This window comes from Pezoporus occidentalis, unplaced genomic scaffold (genome assembly GCF_034315485.1).
Source record: "Pezoporus occidentalis ecotype Australia unplaced genomic scaffold, CSIRO_AGI_Poc_V1 ctg219, whole genome shotgun sequence".
Lineage (NCBI taxonomy): Eukaryota > Metazoa > Chordata > Aves > Psittaciformes > Psittacidae > Pezoporus > Pezoporus occidentalis.
Genome location: NW_026914062.1, coordinates 212,866 through 240,358, shown reverse-complemented (window position 1 = coordinate 240,358; position 27,493 = coordinate 212,866). Strand labels below are relative to the sequence as shown.

General features: G+C 49.3%; 1 protein-coding gene across 1 annotated transcript; it reads left to right on the top strand.

Moving 5' to 3' along the window:
• On the top strand, positions 1-21,627 carry LOC134164377 (ATPase family AAA domain-containing protein 3). The gene is made up of 16 exons (XM_062620042.1): positions 1-250; positions 656-732; positions 858-959; positions 2,187-2,246; positions 2,508-2,577; positions 3,398-3,563; positions 4,289-4,358; positions 6,222-6,377; positions 6,605-6,661; positions 7,543-7,668; positions 8,422-8,546; positions 10,819-10,870; positions 11,729-11,799; positions 14,433-14,600; positions 15,176-15,284; positions 21,219-21,627. Exons 1-16 carry the CDS (start codon positions 28-30, stop codon positions 21,396-21,398), a joined length of 1,812 nt encoding a protein of 603 aa, XP_062476026.1. The 5' UTR covers positions 1-27; the 3' UTR covers positions 21,399-21,627.
• The last annotated feature ends 5,866 nt before the right edge of the window (positions 21,628-27,493 follow it).

Below are 27,493 nucleotides of genomic sequence, written 5' to 3'. Positions count from 1 at the left end.
GCCGCCGCCGGCCGCCCTCCCTCCCTCATGTCGTGGCTGTTCGGGCTGAACCGCGGCGCGGCCCCCGCGGGCGGCGGGGACGGAGCCCCCGGCGGCTCCGGTCTGTCCCTGCCGCCGGTCCCCGGCGGGGCTGGAGCGGCAGCGGGGAGCGCGGGCGGGGAGCGCCAGCAGCCCAAGGACAAATGGAGCAACTTCGACCCCACGGGCCTGGAGCGGGCGGCCAAGGCGGCGCGGGAGCTCGATGCGTCCCGTGCGTGAGGGGGCACGGGGCGGCCGCAGGGCGGGGGGGGGAGGCGGTGCCTCGCGGCCTGCCCCGTGTTGGAGAGGAGCGTGGGCCCTCCACGTGTTTGGGTTCATCCGGGGCATGGGCCGGGGAGGGGGCACCGGGTGAGGACGGGCTGGAGGGGGCTTGGAGCAAGCCGCTCTAGCGGGAGGTGGCCCTGCCCGTGGCAGGGGCTTGGAGCTGGAGGAGCTTTGAGGTCCCTTCAACCCAAACCCCCTGTCAGCAGGGAGGGTTTACACCTGGCTCTTGTGCTGTGCATCGGGCACCCTCAGCTTGTGAGAGGTTGGGCTGAAGGTTGACTAGACCGAGTGTTTTCTTCTTTGATTAAATACCTTTGTACTGACAATAATTTCCTCCCATTGTTGACTTCAGGCCATGCCAAAGATGCTCTTAGTCTCGCCCAGATGCAAGAGCAGACCCTGCAGCTGGAACAGCAAACAAAGCTTAAGGTACGTTGGAACTCATCATTCATTGGACAGCCAGCCCTCCCCGGGCATTTCTTGTGCAGTTGTCACCAGCATTTCTCCATAGGGTGACCTGTTGAGCTCTGTTGTGATGATTCTCTCTTTAACAGGAGTATGAAGCTGCCATAGAACAACTGAAGAATGAGCAGATACGGGTACAAGCAGAAGAGAGACGGAAGACACTCAGTGAAGAAACAAAACAGCATCAAGCAGTAAGGGAATGAGGGAGAAGCCAGTCCTTGCTTGTGTCCTCCTTTATGGAAAAGGCAGCGATGCGTTAACTGAACTTTTAGGGAGGTGCTGTGGAACGTGGTTAAATACATTCATGTCTAACAGTGTTAAAGGTTGAAGACTACTGGCTTATTTAGCATATGTGTAAGACTGGACAATGAGATGTCTCTTTAAGTTGTTTGTTTCAGTCTTAAGTAGCCTGCATCCTCATTTCTTCCAAGTTTCATCTTTTAGACTGGAAAAAGTAGCTTAAGAGGGGAAGTGATGCAACTCTGAATGATGCAATGTTGGTGCTTTTTGGTATGTTTTAGCATGCGTTACTGAAGTGACAATAACACTGAAGTTGGGGAGGTACAAGCTAGTTTTTATGCTAACAGTTCACATATGGTGACTTTCTACTTGGAGAGCATAGGAAATTAGGGGGTTGATTGATTCCAATTGGTGCTCTAGCTTATGAAGATAGGTAAAGCTGTTTGGCACGTGTTGGTTTTTATCCCTTCAGAGTTTGGACTTTGGACGGGGCTGGCTCAGGAACAGGCTTCTCAGGCATCTGCTTTGTTCATGAGTTACCTCTTGAACTCTTATGGTTCACAGGGCATCATTTGAAGTCAGAGCAAACTTGATTATTGATGTACTTTTGATGTGCTGTGCTTTACAGTTGCTGAGGAGATAACCCACAAGCTGTTATGCTGTCTGTATTTGGAGTAGAGAATATCACCCCTTGTACAGAGTCCTCCTTGCTGATGGACATGGGCCCTCAGAACGCTTTCAGCTGAGCTTAGGTGATGTAGGTTTATTTGCCAGTTGCAGTGGAAAATCAATGAGAGAAATTAATGAGGAACATGAAAATCAAACAGAAATATCTGACAGGCAGCATATCTTGACAGTTCTATTGCATGCAATCCCCAGACTAGGTAATGTGTTTTAGAACATGAAAAGCATGTTGTTCCTCGTGAAGTAAGTCTCTTTGTCTTGGCCAAGGAACACTTGTTCTTTGGGTTTATGTGTGTGGTATCTTAAAATGATGCCAGACTATACTGATTTTTGATCATAAAGGAGTTTTTGGTGCTGGCTGAGGATATTTTGCCCCAGTCTTTGCCCTGTTCATGTTCAAACCTGGGATTATTTTTCAGTTTTTCCCCCTCAGGACTAGATTCTCTCTTAAATGCATAATCTTTGTATTCTGAATGCTCCTTTCTGTTTTGAAGCGAGCCCAGTACCAGGACAAGTTGGCAAGACAGCGCTATGATGAGCAGATGCGACAGCAGGTATGACCTTCCTTCTCCAACCCAGCTGGGGATGCAGAGTAGCTTTCTCAAGTCAAAGTGGTGATCAGGAGCTGCCCTAGCATGCTGGCCAGGGAGGAGTGTGGGATTAAGAGTATCAATCTGGGAGATGGAAAGAAGAAGAAAGAAACCTGAGCATTAGTAGCTTCTTGGAAACATTGGTAGTACTTAAGCTTACCCAAATACCTCCTTGACTGAGTTCTTAAACTTTAAAACATCTTTTGCTGTCATCTCTGCCCGCAGCAACTTGCTAATGAAGAGAATCTGAGGAAGCAGGAAGAATCTGTACAGAAGCAGGAAGCCATGAGGCGAGGTAAGGTGGCAGTTTACAGAGCGGATGGGCACATTGCTCAGTGTATTGCTCTTTGACTCCTTGGGTTATGTGTTCACATTGTATTGATGAGTAATGGTAAGGTATCAAGTAGCTGTGTGGCCCAGTGAGGATTTCTTGCAGTGATGCTGAAGATGGAGGTGCTGGCTGTGAAGCTCTCATCTCATATCCTGGGTTGTTCTTAGTTTTCTCATTCATTCTCCATTCACATCAGTCTTTATGTGTCTCTCTCAAATCTGTGTACCTGAAGTTCCAGAGCTTCCAAAATCCTTTTTGGGATGGCGTTTTATAGCAACTCCACTTTGTTTCTCTTCCTCACAAGCGGTGTGTGTTATGTTCTGTGTACTTACTTGCCCAGGGTTGTCCTTCATTGTCTGTAGCATGGCACCCTTCCTCTCTGAAATGATGTTGGTGAGCAGCAGCAGTGCCTAGCACTGAGTTTTCCCCCCCCCTCTCTGTTGCTTTATCCCTTATGGTCTAGCTTGTCTCTGACTAAAGTTTGCCCTGAGCAACCCTTCTGGTCATGAGCTTCCATAACTGAAGCATGGTTATTGTCTTGCAGCGTGCCATCGGGAGCAGGCCACCTATTTGGTGTGTGAGCCCTCTGAGCACAGAGGGGAAAACTCCTTGCCTGGCTTCTGCAACACTGTACCGCCTGGCTGTCTTTTGAGGGAGGGCATTAAGGTCTTGAAGTCTGCTGCTCTGGCTGTTGTGAGGCCAGGGTGAAGCAAGGCTTCTCTTTCACCTGGGATTAAGCCAGCCCAAAAGATTATCCTCTCCTCTCCTTCCTTGGTTTCTACAGCTACCGTAGAGCGAGAGATGGAGCTGCGGCACAAGAACGAGATGCTGCGTGTGGAGGCGGAGGCGAGAGCCCGGGCCAAGGCGGAGCGGGAGAACGCGGACATCATTCGGGAGCAGATCCGCCTCAAGGCTGCTGAGCATCGCCAGACGGTGCTGGAGTCCCTCAAGTATGTGCAGGGCTCGGGGTTGTCTTGCTGCCTGTGCAGATTGCTGCCATCCTATAGAGACCTTGCTCTTTATTCCTGTAAGCTCTGAGGGACAGCAAACGTTAGCTTGGGCGCTCTTGGATGCGGAATGATGGGAATCGTCAAGAACAGGAATACAAGAGAGCACTCTCTTTCACTTGCCTTGCTACACCATCATCTGAGTGTGAACCAACCAGGCCCTTAGTGTTGTAAATGTTACACAGTTTTTGTAACAGATTACTTCAAGCCTTATTTGCTAAGATTGAAACTCAGTGACTCTGAAAACTCGGAGTTCTTTCTGTCTCTGAACATGTGCCATAACGGTATAAAGCAGTTTATATCCAAAGGGGTGGGCGTTTAGGGTTGTATTTGGTTCACATTAGATGCTTTGAGACTTTTAATTTAAAAAGAAGCAGCTTTAGAATTGAATAGCTTTTATTACAGCTCAGCACCAGCGATCTATTAAAGACAGAAACTGATATCTTAATGCCAAGTGATTTTGTGGCTTCAATCCCAGATCAGGTGTAGACATCAGGTGATTATAAACGTATTTGCCATCCTTGTTCATGTTTCAGTTCCCAGGCGAGCCCTCAGTGAGCTTTGACTGGTTCTGAAGAAGATCATTATAAAGTTGTCTTGTAAATTGTTCCAATTCAGTGTTTGAAATCCCTTTCTCTCCTGCTTGCCTTGCTGGTTGCTTACCACAGGACAGCTGGGATGCTCTTTGGGGAAGGATTCCGTGCTTTTGTAACAGACTGGGATAAAGTTACAGCCACGGTAAGATTGTGACCTATGTCTATAGCTTCCAGGAATGCCTGTCTGTAAATGTATGTTAAACTAACTCCCAACCTCTGGGACTTCAGGACATGATCTAAAGCTCCCTTTGCTGCTCATCTCACAACTTTGCATCTGATTTTGATGTAGCTTAGAGAGCATTTAGAGAACTGTTGAATAAGTTGATTAAAAGCTGGACCAACATCTCTTCACAGGACAAAAGAGCATGGCATTGTCTTCTTATGTACATTAAATTGTTTCTTAGTTTACTGCTTCCACCAAAACTTCACAGCGAGAATACATTTTGGTATCCTGGCTTATTAAAATGGACATTTTGCTTTAAGTCAGTCACCAGCATCTGCTCCACCCTCTGCTTTTAGACACACAGACTGATGCAAAAGACACTGCTTGAGTGCCCTGGGGAGAACAAGACGTGCTTTTAGCAGATCCTTTTGTCATCTGTGGGCTGTACCTGGAGTGCCTGCAGCCCTCCGAGCCTTTTGCACAAGCTTGGTGCTTTTACCTGCATATTCTCTTGACCCAGATAACAGTTTCCTGCATTATGGTCATTTTTGCTTCTGACAAGCTCTTGTCTTGTGAATTTGGGACATTCAGCTTAAAAACCAAGTGTATTTTTGGAAAGGAGATAGCACAGCTGGAGCTTATGCTTTCTGTTGCTTTGATAAATGACTGTAAGGTAAGAATTAGCCAACTATTTTAGGGTTCCTCTAAACTAGCCCTGGCTTTTCAGCCATTCCTGCCTGCTGCAGGGGCTGCTCTTTTCCTGCCTCTTTGCCCACAAAGGTTCTGCCTAAAGCTTTTGGGGTTTCTTGGGGATTTTTTTAGTGGAAATCACTTTGCTTAACAGTCAGAAATTCATTCCTTTGCCAGACACTTCATGATAACCAGATAGGCACTGTTAGCAGGCTGAATTTTGGAGCTGGCATAGTAAATGGGTGGGTCTGAGTGTGAAAGTCAAGTAGTTTTCCTCTTTTGGTACAGTCTTAAACCTGTGTCTTGTAACATGAATGTCAGTGAAGTCCAAAAGGCTGAAATACTTATCTGTGCCTGGATGGATCTGGTGGATCAACCTGTGACTGCTTAGTACTGGATGCTGCTAAAGCAGACTGTGTAAGAGGGCATGGGATCATTGTCATGGTACCTTGTTCTTAGAGGGAGGCTGCTAAAGAGGTGGAGTCTCTTTTGTGTTCTAAAGTGTGTGTAAACTGAGATGAATCAGGTGGTCTTATTCTTTGCATCTTGGAGCTCACAGTTCTGAACTGCTCATGTTTCCACCCAAAACAGAGGTCATGTCACACATTTAAGCAGAGTGAAACTGAACAGATGGTGTCTCATGGCTTATTGAACAACACCATCCTTGTTGTCCTTGAGGCTTTTGACCTTGATCTGCACTTGTAAAAGTCTGCTTACTTTAAAAGCCACTGCTGGAGCTTGCTCTTCTGTCTCTTTTGTTCATAACACTGGAAGCTAAAGCTTCAGCATGATGGGAGATAGTGTTTTCTCATACATTTATACCTTCAGCTTGTAGCAAAACCTGATGGTTATTTAGATACCATATATATATATACTCAGTTAAATGTCTTCAAAGCCACACACATTTGATTAGGGAGTCCATACTCCTGGACACATGACTCTATGCACTGTCGTGCTTCCTCTGCCTTTCACGCTGCAAGAGCACTAAATGCTTTATGAATAGGGCCTGTGAGACCTTGACTGTCTGAACAGGGATAAAACACCTCATCAGAACTGAACCCCGACTGGTCAGCATCTGTCCTGAATCTTAATTCCCTACCACAGGCCATGCTACACACAACTGAGCTTCCTTCTTTCCCCCTTTCTCTGCAGGTGGCTGGCCTAACCCTGCTGGCAGTGGGGGTTTACTCTGCCAAGAATGCCACAGCAGTAGCAGGGCGCTACATAGAAGCACGGTTGGGCAAACCCTCCCTGGTGAGAGAAACCTCACGCATCACTGTGCTAGAGGCACTGAAGCATCCCCTCACGGTAAGGTTTAGGTTTGGCTTTGTGTTGCACTCAGCTGTGAGGACGCGCAGCTCCTTCCGCAGCTCTTTGTGTCAGGCAGGGAGCTGTTGGTGGGTCTGTGAATAAATGTGCTATTAGAGCCTAGGTGGGCTGAGCTCGTTGTCCTTTCATATGACCTTCATGTCCAGGTGAGTTGTCAAATCTGTGGTTGATTCCTGTATGTCAGTAATTGAATTTGGCCTCTCTAGGTGGGGAAACGTCTTACCAGCAAGGCTCAGGATGCCCTTGAAGGAGTTGTTCTCAGTGTGAGTACTCTGTTTTGCTGTCTTGCTCTGGGAAGGATGTCTTCAGAATCCAAATAAGAACAGCTGTTTCCTCACTCTCGGTTCAAAAGCTGTAATTCCAGTAATTCTGGAGTCATAGAACCCCTGGGGCACTGAGACTATAAATAAACTCCTGTGTTCAGTGTGACATGCATTAAGCACGCTGTTAACCTTTTATCCTCTGCAAAAAGCAGCTGGAAGCCTTAGTTCAGTCATTGCTGTGCTGCAGTTTTTCTCCATAGTCAGCATGTTAATGTAAAGAATTCCTCTTGTCTCATATGATCTAGGATTACTGAACCTAGATCTGCTTGTAAGCCAAAAAGCCAAGAAGCAGATGCATTTGCCCATCTTGTGAATGGTTCTTCACTTGCTAATGAGGGCTGCTTCTGAATTGGATTCCTGGATATCCTGGCTATAAGTGCTGCTTGAAGCTGCTGAGAGAAGATGCTTCTGCAGGAATAGATTTCTCCACTATCTTTACAAATGCAGTAATAAGTGTGAACATGTTTGTGACTTAAGAAAGAATTAGTACTGCAAATGGTTACTTACGTTTTGACATATCCCTCCTAGGGCATCCAATAGGAAGTGAATATTTAGGTGTTACCATTTCTGATAGTAGCTACTGCACTGCTTCCTGCACTGCTGCTGCTTCTTATGAAGGAATTGTAGCCAAGTGGACAGAACTTTGAGTAAATCCTGACCCAGAACAGGAAATGGCCCTGATCTGAAGTAATAAGCAGCTGAAGTTAAGGCTTAAAGCTTGAGAGTGTGGAATTGCTGCCTGCTTCTCACTGGTACTGATCTGTGAAGCTGATAGATGCACATCTCTGGGTACTTTGTTAAGTTTAACTCTTTTCTTGCAGCCACAGTTAGAAGCACGTGTGAGAGACATTGCCATAGCAACAAGAAATACAAAAAAGAACAAAAGCCTATACAGGAATATTCTTATGTATGGTCCTCCTGGCACTGGGAAGACGCTCTTTGCCAAGGTAAAACCCTGCCAAGGTTCTGACAACCTGCATGTTGCAGGGGGTTCTGAAAACATCATGGTCTAAGCACCCCATCTAGTCTGAAGTCTGTTGCTGTAGTATTGCATAAACACTGTGTTCCTGTGTCTGTTGGGAAAGGAGGAAAGGGCATCAGCTCTAACTTAGTGCAGTCTCTTGCATTCTAGTGCTGAGCGTGGGCAGAAGAGCCCTTCCATCTGGAAAACCCATTTGGCAACTGCCACTTGTGAAATCCCAGCACCAGCCTGCAGTCTCATTCCCACCTCTGTTAATTTTGTGCTCTTGTCTAAACAAAGCTTAAAACACAAAGGGAAAAGTCTGATTTTTGTCTGAATGCTCACTGGTTCACTGACCACTCCATGCTTCTAACTTCTTTTTAAGCAAATAACATTGTGAGTTGTGTTAGTGAAGTGTCTTGTGGAGGATAGCATCCTGTTATACACTAGACCATGAGGCAAACAGTGGAAAGAATGAACAATACACAAGTTAAAGATGGAGGTTTAAGCACTGCTGAGAGCATTGAGATTTCATGCATTTACACAAGTCTAAACTTCCATCTTTCATTCCCATTCAGAGCGATGCTAAATCATCCACTTCTGAGCCTTTAGGTGACTAAGTTAGCGTTCCTTAAGAGCATACTTACCCACTGCAAGGAAACGTGCTGATAGGAGGAATCTATTTGTATTTCTAGCCTCATCTTGGAGTGCTCAATTCCCTGGTTTTGTTTCTTCCCAGAAATTAGCCGTGCACTCGGGCATGGATTATGCCATCATGACGGGTGGCGATGTTGCCCCCATGGGGCGGGAAGGAGTCACTGCCATGCATAAACTCTTCGACTGGGCAAACACCAGTAGGCGAGGGTAAGTAGAGGTTCCTCTGAACCCTGAATGTGGTTTCTTGCTCAGAGAAACTCACTGCAGTGATGTCTTTCAGGCGCCTAATCTCTGTTACTGTATGATACGCCTGCACAGATGAGGTGTATCATACAATGCGAACCAGGCATCATACCTCCTAGTTTTCCTAGAGTGAGTAAGTCCTTGCTGCTTAGTAATGTTTAAAAGACTGAAAGGTTTTCAGTCATAGCTTCATTCTGCTGTTCTCAGGAGGCATGTGCAGATATTGCCCTTTTAAAGGCTGGGACCCATTGCTTTCGTGGTGATTAGTTTTCTGACTGCAGTTAGAAGACTTGGCATGAAGGGAGGTGCAACCAAGTGTTTATGCTCTCTGTGTATTATGTTCCCTGTTGCAATTGCTCAGACTTTGGGCTCTGATAGTGTTTGGATCTTGCTTTTGGTTTACTTTTGAGTCTTAAGCAGAAGTAGTGAATTATAAGAAGTAAGGAGGTAAGGGGGAGGCAGATCCTAAAGGTATTAGGTAGGTGTAAAAGTCACAAGCTGCTGTGCGTTTTCAGTCACCTTTTAAAGCAAACTTTCATCTGCAGAAAAGCATTCATGTTGAGGCTAATCTTGACTCCTTTGTTTTCTAAGAGTACATAGTTAATCTGTTCACACTAGTGAAAATGGGTTTTTGCAGTGCAGACGTACCCAAGGAGTTGCTTGTCCAGCCACGATATTACAATGCAATAGAGAACTTGCAGTGGGTGTCACTTTAGGGTTTTGTGCTGTTTTCATCCCAGGTTTTCTCTAAATGTGGCTAATGGGTGATTTATGTGTTCTCTGATTGCTTTAGATGGACATATCATTCAGTGTCTGTTTTAATCTTCGCTGCATTCATCATCAAAGTGTTTCTATCTCACCTTTAAAGTCCCCAGAAATATGCAGAGTAAATGCCCTAAGGGTTTAAACTCTTTAAGGTGTTCCAGCCCTGAGGAGCTGTAGAAGGAAAGGGTAAGAACTTTAGGTGAGCTCAGAAAAAGAAGTAGGAATTGATAGGAGGATACTCAACTGCATGTTTCCACTCAAGAATTCTCTTTCACAATGCTGTCTGGGTCTGAATTTATTCTCTGTCCTGATATTCTCTGCATTTGGATTTCATACACTTGGAACAGCCATCTCATGAAAGTCATGATCAAAGATTACCTGTGTCCATATACATCAGTGTTCTAACTTCCAGTAACATTGGAGTATTAAGGCAGGTTTTATCCTGGATATCCAGCAGTGTTAGCTGTTAGTACTGTGTTGGCTTGATTAGCTGAAAGCCCTCGTGATAGAAGACACTTCTCTGCACAGACTGCAGCCGATCATATTATCAGACAAGCTAGAGTTGAGCAAAAGATGTTAATAGTCCCTGAAATGCCTTGACAGAAAGCTGGTTTTGAAGCTAGGCAAGAAGGTAATACGAATTGTGACAGCTTTATGAGCAGCTTGGTTCTGTTATTGATAAACATCTTCCTCTGCTTTGTCTCTTGGGAAAAGCACAACCCCTGGGTTAGAAGCGAATTTATTTGTGTGAATTATTCATTGACTTTATTAATTCACTTCTCCACAGTAGTAAACCCATCACCTTATTGCTGGTGTGGTTTGGAAAGGAAAAGCCCCACCAAATCACAGGGGAGGACTCTGGTTTGAGGCTTTCAGGATGGTACAGGGAAGAATGATGGCAGGAAGATGCTGTTGTCACCGAGATTTCTTGTCCGCTTGTGGTCTTGTTGCCCTTGCACACATCTCTATAAATAGGAGGGAATGCTAAAATAAGCCCTCACAAATTCTTGGGGAGCAGATGTGTATTTCCAAGATCCACTCCAAGTTGGCAGCAGCATGCCAGCACTGTTAGGCATGAGCCCGTTGCCAGACCATGCCTATGAACAGTCCCATCTATATTTAAAACCCTGAAGGAGGTTAAGGTTGTTTGCCCTGGAATTGCTTCTGTTCAGCCTGCTGCTGAACAGCAGGAAACAAAACTCCAGAGGCCTGGAGTCAGTTTTATGGCCAGAGGTGTCTTCAGCTAATACTTCTCTCTTAACTGTTGGGATGGGCTAAGTGCATGCTATGGGAAAACTGCTGTAGCTTAGCTGACAGATGCTGCCTTTAGGAAATGAATTTGCTTGTGTGATCCTTTGGGCTGACATCTGGTCACAGCTCTGGGTGCCTGCTAGTGGTACAAGAGAATTCTTGAGCCATTTGAGCCTCGCTTACCTGTCTCCTATTACTGTGTAGTGCTTTTCTTTTGCAGCCTCTTGCTGTTTGTGGATGAAGCAGATGCATTTCTGCGGAAGAGGGCAACAGTAAGTGCTTTGGCTGTTAGCTGTCCATGCTGCAGAGTTAGTCAGCCAACAGCCTTTGCTTAACATGATCAGCTAGCTTCAAGAAGCATAAGATTAAAACTGGCAGGTGCCTTACTACTCATCCAATGAAGTGATGCAGAGACAAGACATTAGCATCTTTCAGCTGAATGGAATGAGCATCTCAAGACTGACTTGAGAATTCCTCCCTGCAAAGGATGGGTGACATAATCTTTTTGGAGGTTTGCAGGTGGCTGGGCAGTAGGAAAGAGGCAATTCTGGACAACAAGAGGTGGTTGTTCACTCTGCGGAGCTGGTACCCTGCAGGGCTCATGTACCTGGGGAGGTTTTCAGAGCAGAACTGTTTTTCACTACATTAACAAAGCTACAGTAGCATCTTCCCCTATACGAGTGATTTATGTTTTCAAAGTCAGTCACTATATTGTACATTAAATCTGGACCTGCTGTTTGAACCCCAATGGTCTGTTTGAAGAGCTGTCCCTAGAAGGTTACTTTGAATGTGTAAGTGAATTCTTTGCTGTGGCTTATCTTCCTGTAAGTATCTTACTGGACTTCCCAGCCAAAATAGTGTTTAGCAGGGAAAGGCACCTGGGCCAATGGTTAGAGCCTGGGGTTTGGAATCAAGAGAATCACTGTGGGTAAATATTTAATGTCTCTGCTGGGAGCTTTAATTCATAACCTTTCTCCTGGGTGTATAAACTGATCCTTTTTCCCCATGGTATTACAGTGCTTTTGGGTTCTGCTGGAATGCAAATGCTTGACAGTATTGACAAAGCTTAAAGCTGTGACCTGTCTTAGGTCCCCAAGCAGTTGATTTTCCTTGGGATTTCATCTTTGCAGGAGAAAATCAGTGAAGATCTCAGAGCAACTTTAAATGCATTCCTGCACAGAACAGGGCAGCACAGCAACAAGTAAGTATCCCCTGTCAGCCCTTACAGTGGTTGATGTTTCTCTGAATTGAGGGAAGTCTGTAAAGGGTCTATGGTATGCAAATAACAGTTGGAAACATGATCTGTGCTACTAAGGACTTGAAAAGCTCTTCATAGAGTATCCCTTTTCAGTAGAACAAAGGGGAACAGTGTTGGGCCCACGAAAATCAATGTCACAAAAGCAATGCAGGGTTGATGCTCCACGTTTCGCGTTGTCTTCCAAAATGCTTCAGCTGGTGCTTGTTTGAGCTGCTGTTCCTGTCCATGTTGTGCATGCTGAGGAGGGGGTTGAGACCTTGAGATGAGCGAGTTTAAATCTGGTTCCATTTCTTTTGCCTGAGCTGTCTGCTCGGAATGTCTGTGTGCAGCGTTGCACATAAATGTAGGAATCCCAGAGCTGGCTCCCTCATGGCTGTTAATAGATTTGCTAAGCACAGATGACTGCAGGGCTGGCTTGACAGATGTATACATGTGTGGAGACTTGTTGAAACCACTGCAGCTATAACTGATAGTTGCTCGTGTGTAGCTTCTCTGTGTCACACTGAGATGCCTTGGAAGATCTGCCTATCCAAAATGAGTATAGATTGCTAGGAAGCACATTGTTGAGCCTGCAATGACCTTGGAAGATCCTTGGTTTTCCCTTTGGGAGAAGAGCAAAGCTCTTCTGGAATGAGATCTGGAATTGCTCTGTAAATGCTGAGTTGAGTATAATTATTAACCAACATTGTACTTGCTGTCTGCAAGAATAAGTATAATAAATACATACTGGCAAAATACATTGTGCAGGACCCAGGACAAGTGGTGCTTAAGATAGAAATCCACTTTTCCAAGGTGATAACTGGATATCCTGAGCTCCTCAGACTTTTACCCTGTACCTGCAAAAGGTGATAAAGATGCCAAGATGGAGCTGCAGCCCTTTTAAGAGCAACATGTGTGTTTTAGCTTTAGATAGTTGCCTTTTCCTAGGAAATAGCCTATTTCACACTTGTGATGTCTGGTTGCTGTGGATCTAGTGATGGGTTTGACCCAGTTTATAATCATGCTGCAGGGCAGTGACTGGCAGGGGGTGGTGAGGGGGACAGTTCTTTGCCCTCATGTTAAACTGCTTTAGCAGAGCTCTGGGCATGCTTGCTTGGTGCTGGTGGGTGCGATGCCTTTGCTCAAACAGTTGGGCTCTCATTTTGTCAGATGTTGAATTCAAGTCTAATTTCAGCTGTGAGCCATCCTAGGAGGCTGAAGATGTCCCTGTGAGTCATGCACTGCTGTTTAACTTCTGAACAGCCTTATTGCTGCTTTGGGCAGTAAGGATTCCTATATCCATGAATGGGAGCTCATTTGAAGAAGTCTAATCATGCATGTAAATCTAGCTGGTTTGGCGAGACCCTGAGGAGCAGTTACTTTACCAGGGAATTGTCAAGTGTTGTGAACTGCTGGCTTCAGCTTCCCAAAGAACTTTCTGCATCTTGCTGGATTGATTGCTGACTGTCTCATGTTCATGATGGCCATGTTCAAGGCCTGAATGCCAGGTTGTGTGTCCATCCTTGATCCAAGCTCTGTTTCTGCAGGAGCCTGGGGGAAGCCCTTGTTGGTAGAAAAGGATTAGTTTCATGCCTGGGTGGCTCTTGGGTTGGCAAAGTTCTCTTCAGAAACGACAGCAAAGAACACAGCCCCCTGAAGACTGGGATTTAAATAGGCTGTAAGAATGTCAATATTCCAATAGCTGTGGTTAAAAGCCCATTTCAAATTCTGATGCACTGTTAAGCTGGTAACATCAATTAAAGCATTAAAGTAGGATGGCTTGGGAAGAAGCATCACTAAACAGCAAAAGAAAGGGTTTCTGGCTTCAGAATGCAGCAGGAGAGAGCAGGACCTGGAAGCTGGCCTATCTGTACCGTGGAGCAAAGCTTGGTAAAACAAACCACCTTTGTTTCAGGGTACCCACTGTGAATGCCTCTTTCTGCACACATTAGGTAGCAGAATGTGGTTTCAGTCTGGCTTGAAGGAAACAGGTCAAATTCACCAGCTGCCATGCACAGACCCAGCTGTGGTACATTCCCCTTGTTCTTAGACCAGGATGAGTCCCTTCAGTGCTCCGCAGCTCGTTTTGCTGGCTGAGGCTTCACTAGTGCTGTTGGCTCTGTTTGGCAGCTGTTCATACCTTCAGAGCAGGACTACGACAGCCCCTCATGATTCCAGGGTGCTGTGCAGTTAGCAGCTTGATGTCAGTTCCCCAAACTGGGATCTAAACTGGAGTTACAGATGTGCCAGAGAGCATTCATATTGTCCTGCCTTGTTCCAAGGTTTCAGATGTATCTGGGATGGACTCTTGGTACATGTTTGTGATAGTCCTAACTTGAGGGAGATAATGGGTAAAGTGGTAAATCAGGCTCCTGTGACAGACTGGGGAAGGATAATGGAAAGCTAGGTACCGAGTTAAACTTACTTCAGTTCTAAACAGCTTAAACAGCACTGCATGTAGCTTGCGATGCAGTTACAAAGCTGTTTCTAAGGAGTCTTTGGGGGATGAAATGGCCATGGCAGCTCCCGGTGTTCAGACTCGTTCATGCATTTTATTTTTATGGGGTTTCAGTCTTTCCCTCGTTTCTTGCTTCCAGGTTTATGCTTGTTTTAGCAAGCAACCAGCCTGAGCAGTTTGACTGGGCCATCAACGACCGGATAGATGAGATGGTGAACTTCGATCTGCCCCAGTTAGAAGAGCGGGAGCGGCTTGTGAGGATGTATTTTGATCAGCATGTCTTGAAGCCAGCCACAGAGGGCAAACAGTGAGTATACCCCTGCACAGCTCTCCCCCCACACAGGCTTCTCTTTCTTTTATGGTTTTTCTTCATCTCCTTTTCTGTGTACTCTGCCACATCATCTATAAACCCACGTGAAACAAACAGCACAGATGAGAGTTGGAGAGATGCCTCTGGCTATCCTGTAACAGGATGTGATGCCATCCTTGAATTGCATGCCATGCTTTATTATGCCCCTAAAATTTAGGAGACCAGTTACTGTACTGGAGGCAATGATGCAAGTAGGAACACTTGGAACTCCACATATCCAAGCACTTGTCCTTGCTTGGCTTACCAGAGACAAATCAGACAGTGACTCATTTCCTTCTTGCTGTGCAGTGTTGTACTTTTCAGTCTTAACCCAGGTATGCACATTTCTTTGTGCCCCTGAGTTGGGCTTTCTGGGCCCAGGAGAACAACTCTGCTCAGACTGGATCTTTCTGCAGAGATTGATCCAATGTGATCTCTGATTTCACTGTAAGTGTTGGTCTTTACAAAGCCTACTTCTGACTCCCTCAGCCTCCTGTCCTGTCATGTAAACCAGTCCTTGTTCTGCTTTCTAGACGTTTGAAGCTGGCCCAGTTTGACTATGGGAAGAAGTGCTCAGAGATTGCCAGGTTGACAGAGGGCATGTCTGGCCGGGAGATCTCTCAGCTTGCTGTGGCATGGCAGGTAAGCAGGGCTTTTATCACAGGGCCTCTTGGTTCTTATTCCCTTCCTCAAAGGTTTGAGTGATCTTGTCTCACTTTGGAAGTTTCATTATGTCCATAGTGTGGTGCTAGGATGCTGCTTGCTCTGAGGTGGGGGTCAGAATATCAGCATAATTCCTCATCTCATAAATAGGAGCAGTTTTGATCAGCACTAATGGGAAAGCCCTTATGGAATTTAAGTAGAGCAAGTGAGTTAGGAATGGGTTTGGGCAAATCGTGCTGGCCGTTACTCATGTTCCAGCCCAAGAAGCTCAGTAGAAGAGGTGCCTGATGTGGTTGCCCATAGGGAATGTCAGCATTAGGATACTAGAACATCTTTATCTCACTGCCTTTCAACTGTAGCAAGACTTGTTAACAATGGCTTTTGGTTTTGCCTATGTAAAGCATTAAGGGAACGGCACTTCAGTAGGTGTGGTTAAGAGCCTCTCTCTAAGCACATATGTTTTAAGTACTCTTAACCCAGGTTGATCTCTTTAAGTACTCATCACCCAGGCTGGTGTTTTGTGTCTGGGTCAGCACTAACAGCTTGTTATGAGTAGCTTTGTAGCTGATGCAGTGATCCTTCTGATCAGGGGAGGATTAATGCTGCAGTTTGACAAGCATTTCTGCCAGCGTCAGTCCTGCCTCGTATTCCTGCCTTGCTGCTATGCTTTCATTGCACTGGTACACCTCTTTGTATGGCTGGAGTATGAACTGGGTCAGGGGGCTGATCAGAGTTAAAAATAGCTTGGCAAGACACATTCACTGCAGAGCTGCACTGCTGGGCTGGCACATCGCAGGGGTGGATCAGGGGAGGTAGGGGCTGTATGAACCAGCATAACTGGCACAAGAAAATGCTTAGCAGCCTTCCCTCAGCTGGGTGCAACAGCTCTAAGTGGTTACATCCTGCAGATAGGACTGTTAACTCTTGAGTTCTTGGTCTTTTAAACTCCTTTTAAACTTTTGATTCAAGATGCTGCCTGCCAAAGGTGGCTGATGTGGGCAATAACCGGATGTGAGCAGCACCTTTATGAGGGCACACTTGCATTGTAATCACTTTGTAAGCTACAGTTTGGTCCACCTTGTGTGCAGAGCTATAAGGAAGCTACAACAGGGCTTAACCTGAGGATTTAGAGAGCCTCTTCTGTGACTCTAGTTAAGGTGAACATCAGGACTTCCTACTCAGTTCCCTGCTTGCAGTTTCTTTTTCCCCCTCCCCTCTCCACCCAAAGCATTGTCTTAAGTTAACAACACAGGAAGAGTTAGAGATGATGTGTAAGATGAGGAGATGAAGGGCAGGAAAAAACATGGTATCTCTTTAACAGTCTGTTTCTAATCTTAGTAGCCCCTTGCAGAGCTGGTAAACAGCAGATGTTGTGAGCCCAGTGTGCTTTAGAAGTTCTCAAAGCAGACTTGAAACACCTATATTCAAGCTTCCAGCACTGTTCTAGGTAGGCTTATCACAACAGCTGCTGCAGTGCAATGTGCCTGAGGTCTCTGCTTAATACATGAATTCAACTGACCCATTCTGGGGAAGATCACAGCACAAAGGCCTGATGAAAACCACAGGGTGGGAATGCTGGAGCATTCACAGTTTGTGCAGTGCCCTGGCATGACTTGGAGCTCATCCTCCAAGTGTAGGCTTAATTGCAACATGCCTGTCACTTAACTCCCCTCAGCTTTGAATGCGTGCTTGCTTAATTATTCTTCCAACAGCCATTTGCAGTGCTGCTGTCTGTGTGTGTTGTACCTCTGTAGACCAACACTTCAGCCAGTGTCAGGAACATTGTGTCACAGCCACAAATGCAGAGGGGCAGGCTTCATCTGTGGTGTCTGTCCTACTGCCTCAAGCTGACTGAGCCTTGTTGCTTGCAGTTTTAGCCCTAAACCTCTGTGAGATGAAAGCTAATCAAACCACCCGTGAAGCACAGGTAGTAGTGGGGAAGGTGGTGGGGAATCTGCATTGCTACTCCTGCTTCCATTCCTGAATCTGTGGGATTGCTGCAGGGAACAGACAGGGAGCTCAGGAAGGTGTTCATCATGGGCTTGATGGAGACTTTTGGTGCTAGGATCCTCATCAGCTCTCGCTCAGCCTCCTTGGGGTCATCTCTTACAGCCCGAGCTGAACCTCAGAGGTGGTGTGGGGAAAAGCAAAGCGCAGGAGGAGAAGCCACCACAGCTCTTGGCTCTTACCAGAGTAACCTGGAATGGCAGCATATGGCCCCTCTGCTGTCCCATGGCCTCACATCCTTTACCATGAAGGTGTTTGAGTGCTCTGCCAATATTGCTCTTAACAAAAACATCTCGGTTCAAGTAGAAGCCTGAGCGATAGCTGCAGCTTTCAGAGGCTTAATTCCACTCTGAGCTGGGTTTGTAATCAATGGCTTGTCATTACCATGAAGTTCAGTTCATGTTGTTTCAGTCTGGCTCAGTTTGCCCTGGATTTACCAACCAGAAAACAGAAGGAGCAGGAAAGCAGAGGGTGTAACCTCCAGTGCTGGGAAGAACATCACTGCCTGGCAGAGCTCAGAGTCTGTGTGCTGGAAATCCATTTTAATCCCTTCTGTGGAAGACCGAGCATTCCCTTTTGTCCTTGTGCTTTTCCGTTCCCCATATCTAATCCTTTATGAATACAGCATGGATTAGATGTGTTTACACACTTAAACATTCCCTTCAGATCTGTTCATAGTCATGTGCAGACTTCCTAGTTCTGCACCTTGTCCTTAAACCCATTGATATGCTTTAGATAAAACACCAGCAAAGCAACTTTTCCCTGTTCCAAGCTATAATCTCTGGAAAACTGTTTTGGCAACACTTAAAGAGAATTCCCAGGAGTTTTATGGCCCAGTGTTAATGACAGAGGTGAGTTTCCTGCCAGGCTTTGCCTCTTGTGCCCCTGACTTGGATGCCTTTTTGCTCCCTGAACCTTGCTTATACTTATACCAGTTCACCTGCCTGAGCAAGCTATGGGAAGAATTTAATGTTCCTGCAGTGGGCTGAGCTGAAGGGCAGCATGAATAAGTGAGGGGTTGGAGCAGGCTGGTTTCATTATAAATGGGGTTCAAACCATGCAGCTTAGTTTGGCCAAGTTAAACCAAACCATGGCTTCTGGCTGAAATGACTGAACATCTCATCTCTGCTCCGACCCTCTGTTCTCCCTTTGCTTTCAGCTTATTCCATCATTGGGTTCAGTTATAAGCCATGAAGAGTTGCACTGGAGAAGATGGGTTAAAATGTGGCCGTGCAGAAGGTGTAGGTCTGAATACAAATGAAGCTCAGAACCATTTCTGTGTGTGTGCAGCTACTCCCAGAAGGGGCAGCTGCTTCTCCCATTTGCTTTCTTGACAGCGAGGGCCTAAGGCTTTCTATAAATAGAAAGTCATTGAGAAAATCAACAGAGCGTGAACTGCACAGCTTTGCAGGAGTTTCCACAGTGGAATTTATGGGCTGTGCAGTGGCAGGAGGAAGGGAAGATATCCTCTCTGTTCCATGGAGCCACATCACACATCCCAGGAAAGCGCTCGCTCCATTATGAACCACCAAATCCTGCTGGCTGGAGGGATGCACTGACAACAGGGGGCTGGATGCCTTTAGTTTGAAGTGCCCACTCATGCCCTGAAGAAGAAATAACCCACAAAGGGGGCTGGGTGGGTTATGGTGGTCGCTCAGAGAGGATGCTTCAGCTGAACAGGACCTTTCCACCCCACCACTTGTGCTGTGGTGAGGGCAGGCAGGTCGTGTGGTGATGAATGCTGGTGGCAGGCAGGTGATGGAAAGAGTGTTCTGCTGCTCGTGGGGCTAACTGCCTCATTGCATTCAGGATGCCTCCTGCTCTGCTGCTGCCTACAGAGGACAAGTGCCTTTATGCAAAGTGAATTCTCTATTTGCAGACCTATTTCTCTGCTCCCCTTGCCTGCAGCCAATGTTTGCTCTGAACTTGAAGTATGAGCATTAGCTTAACTTGTCACTTCTGCCTTAAGGAAGGATTAGAAAGGGAAGGATCTGGGCAGAGGATGTGATGCTGCTTGCAGTAAGAACCAGTGCTTGCCAGCTCTGTGGATCCGTGTGGCTTTTGCAGTGAGACCTCTTGTGATTTAACCAAGCAGGGGCTGGAAAGGAGGCTGGAAACCAAGCAGGGTAACCCTTTACTGCTTTCTTGACATGATTATGCCTCCTGCAGTGAGGCAGCACTGATCTAACAGGCAGATATAACCCACTGTGCTGGGCTAGTCAGTACTGTGATGCTGCAGATCAGTGCAAGAGCTTACCCTGGGGCTTGTCTTCCATCTGCATCAGTCGGTGCATGAAATGGTCACACTGTAGTTTCCTTCTGTGGTGCTGTTGCAGGAAACCTCATTGCTTGGTGTAATTGATGCTTTGCACCATTAATGATTTATGGAACCCTTAGAAGCACGCTTCAGCCTGTCATGAAAGCCACAGTTCATATTCCCAAGTGGGATTTGGGGAATGCCCTGCAGACAGGAGGGTCGGCCTGTGACAGTCTGTGATTTAGGTGGGCTCTTAGGCAGAAGCTCTTCCCTGTGAGGGTGCTGAGGCCCTGGCACAGGGTGCCCAGAGAAGCTGTGACTGCCCCATCCCTGGCAGTGTTCAAGGCCAGGTTGGACACAGGGGCTTGGAGCAAGCTGCTCCAGTGGAAGGGGTCCCTGCCCATGGCGAACTGGATGAGCTTTAAGGTCCCTTCCAACCCAAACCAGTCTGGGATGTGATGGAGCTGTGGACAGAAGTGTGAGGCTGCTTGGTGCAGGCAGCATGAGTGGGAGAAGCTGGAGGGGATCCCACCCTGCTGAGCATCAAGCTCCCTCCTTAGCGTAGCTGCAGAGGGAACCACAGGACTGAGCTGCTCAGGAGCCCTTGCACAGGGAGGAACCAGATTTAGCAGTCTGTAGCTTGGAGTTGCTGTGTTACCTTGGAGATGGGCACAGCTCACAGCGTAAGCATCCTCCCCTTGCCTGGAGGGTACTGCTGCTTGTGTTGCCATCTGCAGAATGGCCACGGGCTGAGCCCTGCCTCTCCTGGGGGTCTGGACAATGGTGACAACCCTTGTGCTGCAGCTCAAGAGCAATGGCACCAGGCCTGTTTCCCCTGAGCTGCCCCTGGCAGTGCTGTGGCTGCTTGGCAAGGATGGAGGGAGCTCTCAGCCCTTTCTGCAAGGGGCTGTGATGAATTTGTGCTGCCTCTCAACCCAGTGTTGATTTGGCAACAGCGTTGGAGAGACAGGAGCTGGGGTATGAATGGGGCAGGGAGGAAAGGGAAGGTCCCGTAGGTAGGTAAATGTGGGGTGGGAGCTGACACAGCACAGAAGTGCTGCAGGGTTGATTCCTAACGGAATGAGCCAGGAAATCAAGGTGAGTGCGCCTGAGACCTCACTTTAGAGGGGCTGCATTGCCCATGCTCACCCTGGCACTGAAGTTACCTCTCCTGTGTAAGTGTTTAAGCATTTTCCATTGTCCTGGATGGAGTCACTCACTCACCACATGCACCTATTGCTCTTTACCTTCTTGGCTTCATACGTGCAGTGCTTTTAAAGCAGGAGAGGAAATTGAAGCAAGCCAAGTGTGGCTGCAGCCTACCCATGCTGGCAACGTTCAGCAGCGTGAACCTGTGGCCTTGTCTCTTCCAAATGCAAAGATCTTGTCTCCCAGGAGCTCCAGAGGCAGGGAAAGGTGCTTGTTAGCAGCTCAGAGACAGACTTGAGTGCATCAAGGAACACCTTTCCCATGATGTGCCAGATACTCTGGCTACCAGCACTGACTTGGAACAAGACTGGATGTTGTGCTGGGTCGTGTGGGGACAAACATGCATGGAGAAGACAAGAGAGGGGCCAGTGTCAGCTCTTCACTGATCCTAGGGACTGGTCCCATCACTAACCTGTGTGTCTCTGCCTTTGCCTCTGCAGGCTGCAGCTTATGCATCAGAGGATGGGGTTCTTACAGAGGCCATGATCGATGCCCGGGTAGCTGATGCTGTGCAGCAGCACAAACAGAAGATGGAGTGGCTGAAAACAGAGGGTGCTGAAGCAAGCAAAGGGCCTGGCAGAAACCCCCTCCTGCCTTTCCCTAAGGGGACACCCGTGTGAGAAGGCTGCAGGCTTCAGACCAGCACATGAGGGGCTGTGGCCATGGGGGGAACCCGGGAGGGGCTTTGGGGCAAGGGTTTGGTGGAATCATTGGTGAGAGAAATGTGTCCCTTGGGGCAAGGGGGGCACTGCCTTGGTCTGCCTCTGATTCGTGGCTTTAAAGGGCACCAGAAACCAAAAGGGTTTCAATGAGCAGAAGGAAGTGAATTAAAGGACCCCCTTGCTGAAATGCTGGTGCCTGTGTTAGTCTGTGGGGCCTGTCCTGTTAAAGAGGCCAGAACTCCACCTCCTCTTCAGCCATCTGACACTGAAGTGTCCCAGTGCCATGGGCCTGTGGGAACCAAGGCTGGGTCCAAGCCTTGCATTCCCATATATTGAGCTTTGCAGGGTTTAGGCTCCAGCAGAGCCCTTTCTCCCTGCCCATAGCCACCTCCTTGCTCACATCTCTGTACAGCATCACTTCCTGCTTCTGTTGGTGTTGCCCCTTCCCAGACTCAGGACCCACTTTGTGTTATGGAGGTGTCAGCTCCACCTGGGTCACTTGGACTCAAGCACTTGGGAGCTGTGCAGGGGCTTGGCTGATTCACACCAGGGCTTCCCTTGCGCTGGGGCTGCTCCTGCTGGGGCCTGGCTGCTGCCTTTTGCCTTCTGTGAGCTTGGGTCTCCTTGGGGCTGGGACCTGGCTCTTCCCAGTGCTCGGGATGCTGCGTAGCCCTGCAGCCACTGCTGAGCTGCAGTGGGAACCGCTGCTCCCCAGGCTGCAATGGGTCTGTTCTGCCTGCACAGCCGCTGGGTTTTGGTTGCTTGGTGCTTGCTGCCGCAGCCAGGGAGCAGCCCTGGGTGGTTTATTCCCTCCATAAATGATGGAAGGAGGGGGGTAGGCACTGCTCAGCGAGCCTCTGGCATCCCCATGTCTGGCATCAACCCCCCTGTGCAAGCACATTTGCCTGACCCCAGTCCATGCCCTTGAGCACCCTGTGGAGATGCTCTCTGACAGCAGCCTCTGCTCCGGCTCCTCCACTGGTGGCTGCTCCAGAGCCTTGGGGACACCAGGGATGCAAGAACCCCTGAGGCTGCCCGTAGTCACTGTCCTGGGCCACCACGCCTCCAGGTCGATCTGTGATGTGCTCCCGGGCTGCCTTGAAGCTGCCCCTGTATTAAAGGGGGCATCCCCCAGCCTGGGTGTGCTCACGTTATGTCCTGAATGGCTGAAATAAGCCTCGATGCCTTTTTATTCTCTTCCCCTTCAGCCTAAGTGGAGTTGTCCTTTGGTCCACGGATGTGCTAGAGGATTCTAGGCTTCCCCTTTGCTATTGGGATCGTACTGGAATTACGTTGCTATTAAGCCCCAAGAGATGAAGGGAGGGAAGGGGAAGCAGAACCCCTCTCTGCTAAAAGCCCCTTCCTAATGCATTACATGAGCGAGCAGCTTGATTCATGTGATTGAAACCTCTAATTGTGACACACACCTCCGGTACTGTTCCCTTCTCTTCTGTAATTGTCTCCATGAGCACAGAAGGAGCTGGAGGGAGGGGAGCGGTGTCTTGTCCTTCCCCTGTGCTGCTCCTGTGGGTAACTGGGAAAGAGAATCCTGCTGGAAAGCTGTGGGAGAGGCAGAGCACGCGATGCTTCCTGCACCCTGCATGGAAGCAGAGGGAGCACGGTGCTCATCCTGAAGCAGGGATGAGCTCCAAGCAGGCTCCCTCAGGACTGCTCTTTGCTCTTCAGCTGGGCTTCAAGGGCTCTTTATGACCACTCGTAAGGATGGGTGGTGCTGCCCTCCCTCACATGAGCTTTGCTCGTGGCCGTGTGATGGAAGGGATCGTGTGTGTTAAAGATGGACACGGGTGCTCTGGGGAGCACGTGGATGCTTCGGTGGCTTTGGTGTGTGATGAGATGCTCGGTGGCCGGTGCTGTTTGTGTCCCAAGGGGTCAAGTTCTTTCCCCGTCTTGGGCATCCCGGGGGATGCTGCTCCCTCTGACTGAAACCTGGTTTCTTTATTTCCCTTTCAAAGTGAGGGCATTTCTGTGCTTCCTACTTGGAGCTCACTGCTAGGATCAGGCCTGTAACCCACAGAGCTGCTGCTGTGCGCCTCAGCCTCCCTTCGCCCTTGGACTCCTCAACCAGCTTTGCACATCCGTGCTCTTCGTGCTTTGTGTTCTACCCCTGGCAGCAGGAGATGCCTGTTTGCACCGGCCCGGCACTACGGATGCATCCCTATCAAACCCCAGTGGTGAAGGAGTGGCAGAGGTTGTGCAGACAACTTCTGCTTGGGTCCCGTCCTCCAACCCTCTTGTCTCCATCTCTTCCCACCGCACGGAGCGGCTCCTGCCTGTACAAGCTGTTGCCGTTTCTTCCCTGACAGTGTTTTGGGAGCTGGTGGGATAGGTTCCATCCAAATGATCCCATTGTTGGAGCTTAACAGCCTTGTGGGTCGTGGCACAGGAATGTTGGGATCATGGGGTAGCTGATGCGCTGTGCACTTCTACAGCCTGGAGCTACCGGAGATGTCAGGCTTCCAAGTGCTGCTTCAGTCAGGGGTGACAGGGAATGAAGCTCTCCGTCCGTTCTCTCCCTGCTTGCACATCCCTCCTCCTTCCTCCACATCCTGTGCCACGTGGGGCTGATGAAGCCCCCCCTGAATCCTTGCCCCCTTCCTTGGGGGGGTGCATGCCCTGCTGAATGGCTGCGCCGGGCACTCTCAGTGCTGCTGCCCGTGGAAGGCAGCAAGCAGGGAAGAGCCCAGCACTGCTCCGGCCTCAGCACCGGTTTCAGCACCCGGCCCTGCCTCCCCCACCAGCCTCCTCAGTGCATTCACTTTGCTGTCAGCCCCCGGCATCAAGGATGTCCCTGTGGAGGTGGCACCCAGCGAGCTCCATGTGGGGATGCTGAGGAGCAACCCCAGGCTGAGGCTCTCTCCATGGCAGCCGCTGAGCTACGAGCTCATAGCACTTGATTGGCACAGTGATTTCTATGGGAGAGCAAACCTGAGGGCAGAGGGATGAGGAAGCGTCCATCACCCCCATCCCTGCACTGCCAGCGTGCTCTGAGCTCCAGCGCCGCAGCTGGGAGGCAGATTTACAGTGGGGACATTTATCCATCCTCACCTGCCACCACTGAAGTATTTACTTCTGCCTGGGAGGAAGGTGCCGCTGTGCACTGTCAGCCTGTGTTTGTGTTTTGGAGGGAGAAGCACTCAGGTTCTTTTCTAACCCTCTCTCTGTGCTTGCTCCCATTCTATTGCTACGTTATTATTACCCCCATGTGGGGTTTTATGTTAAAAGTGGTGAATTTGGTGACTTCGTGCGCTCCGTAACGCAGCCCCTGCCCTTGCTGCACCAGGAGGCTCTTTGCTCATGGGCGGAAGCCCATCTGCTGCTGTGAGCAGTGGGGCTCTGCTGGAGGGATCCCAACAAGAACGTGGCAGAGTTTCCATGTCCCATGGGTGCTCGTCCCCGTGTTCCCCAGGGAGCAGCCTGCCAGGTCCATGCATCCTCTGCCCAGGGATGCCCCTTCCCACCCTGCTTCTCCTGCAGCCTCCTGATGGGCATCCCTGAGCCAGTGCTTCCACAGGCTCCCGGTGCTCTGCTGGAGCTCTGGAGTCCCTCGGGCACTGGGATAAGGCAACGTTTGCCCATCTGAGCTGCAGCAGAAGAGGACCCAAAGGACTTCACTCGACCAGATGCTCAGTAGGTGCCACCAGCCTGCTTTACCCATCGCCTCTTCCTATCAAGCTCCAGCAGCAGAGATTGGGTGCGTGGTGAAGGGTCGATAGGGTCAGATCTTGCTTTGAATGACCTGGGGCAGCCGGGCTGCTTTTCCTTCTCTTTCCCGATTCCTCAAGGCAGCTCAGCCTTACCCAGTCTCGGTGATCCCCCCAATGAATGGCATCTCCCGCAGCGAAGCTCCTGCAGCATCACCGGCCTATGAGACGTTATCAGTTCTGTAAGGGGAGCAGCACAAGGGTGGCTCAGAGTGCCCAGGCTGCCTCTGCCCTCCCTCTCGTTGTCCTACCTCAGCAGATCAGATCGTCTCTCTCTTGCTGGCCATGTTTCACCCCCAGACAATCTGAGATGCCATTTCTGCAACTGTCAATCAGTTCCATGACAACAGCTCCCTGCCTTGCTGCCTGGGTGCTTTTATCCCCCTGCTGCTGCAGGGGGGGTTTATGCTGCTTGGGGGGGGTGCTTTGCTTGGGTTTGGGGTGATTGTTGCTGCTCTGCTTTCATGTAGCATCTCCATGAGCAGAGCAAGTCGTCCATCAGCATCTTTGTGCACAAGGACTGGAGCTCACCTCGGTGTCAGACTTGTTCTCTTTGTGCACGTGAGGTCCTCTTCCAGGGGAGGAAGGAGCAGGATGAAGGATGCTGAAGGACAGGTCCCTGGTGGCAGATTTTGGTACCGATAGAATGGGAAATGAGCCCAAGCTCTCGCAGGTTTCCTGCACCTTTCTTCCATGCTTGCCCTTGCGGGCAATAGGCAGGAGAAGCCACGCTCCTCTGGAGGCAGCCTGCACCCAGAACTGCTTTCCACAGCAAAACCTTCCTTTTAGATCAGTTCTGGACCTTGGAGCTCCCCGGTGCTCGCAGTGAGGTGAAAACCTGGGGCAGCGGCCTGGAATCCGCACACAGAGCAGGGCTGGGCACAGCTTCTCCCTGCACCATCCCAGCCCTGCTTGGGCCTCCTCCTCCCCTAACCCCGAGCCCCAAAGCCCTGCAGTGCCCCCAAGCACCCCCCAAAGGGTTGGGAAAAGAAACCACTCAGATGCAAAACATGCAAAAAACTATTTTACTGACAAACAGCAAAGGACGGGGCTGAAGGCTCCGGCGCTGGACGGCTCCTCTATGGCACAGCCCCAGGGCAAGGGAAGGAACGGCTCCACCACACTCACCCGTTGACCCGAGGGAAATCACAGTGTGCTTTTCCTATTGCCTCCCGCCACCCCGAGCCCTCCGCTGCTCCCCTTCGCCTCGGCACAGCACTCACCCCCCCGTACCCCAGCGCAGGCTGCTGCGGGTGACCCTTGCCTGGGCGAGTGTATTGAGTAAGAGAAATTGGCCATTATTGCTTTTCAATCACAGCAAAGGTCATGCTGCGATGAGGCTTGGAGCAGAGCATCGTCTCCCTGCGTGCGCTGTAGCTCTTCCTGTCTGATGCGTGCAAACCCGGTCTGAGTGCAGAACGAAGTAAAGGAGGATCAAGGAAAAGAGCATCCCCGAGTCCTGTCCTTGTATTCCCACTGCAGAGCACTGTTGACACCTATTCCTGATCCATGTGCTCTTGCCCTGCAAGGGTTCCCACTGCCTTGGTCACTGTGAGCTGCGGGTGCTCAGTGCCTCGCAGCCATCCCTCCGGTGTCCCCCCCTCCATGGGAATCCCAGGGCTCAGCTTGGAGAGGGGATGGAAACTGGCAACCCCGCTGGGAAAGACATGAGTGAAATGAAGGGGAGGCTCTAAAGAGGAGGAATGGGCTTCATGCAGTGAACACGGGATGACACACATGGATCTGAACACAGGGACACACACAGGAGCGGGACTGGAGAGAAAGGAGGTGGCAGGAACAGCAAGAGGCTGGTGTGGAATGGGTTTAGCTCCATGATGCCCTCAGGGATCGCACTGAGGGGTAAAGGCATCCTTCAGCAGTGCTGGTAAAAAGGATCTACAGCTTGATAGGCTGGATTTCCCTTCGCACACCTCTCCTATGCAGCTCATGCCATTCGGGGTGCAGGCAGCCGAACCTGGGCTCCTCACACCAAACACACAGGAGAACATTCCCAGTGCCAATGCCAGCTCTGAGCTCCATCTCTGCTCTAAAAATAGCCCCTCCTGAGGCGGCACAACCCCCCCCACACACACACACACACTACCCGAGGCTGCAGAAGCCTCCCTCAAAGCATCTGGTTGGATGAACGCTGAGACGTGGCGCACGCTTCCCACTCCTTTGTCCCTATGGAGCTGCCTTTGCAGACACAGCTGCTAGCCGGGTGCTCTGCATCCCTGTGCTGTCTCTTGCCCGGGTTCTGACCATGCCCTTGCCTAGCCCTGGCCTTGTTGTGTCGACTCCCTGATGCCAAAGTCACGTCCTCCCAGCTGA

Excerpts from the sequence above, each read along its gene's own strand:
- LOC134164377 (XM_062620042.1), top strand. The coding sequence starts at position 28 with ATGTCGTGGCTGTTCGGGCTGAACCGCGGCGCGGCCCCCGCGGGCGGC. Across the intron at positions 733-857 it reads AACAGCAAACAAAGCTTAAG|GAGTATGAAGCTGCCATAGA; the intron begins GTACGTTGGAAC and ends TCTCTTTAACAG. Across the intron at positions 960-2,186 it reads AAACAAAACAGCATCAAGCA|CGAGCCCAGTACCAGGACAA; the intron begins GTAAGGGAATGA and ends TCTGTTTTGAAG.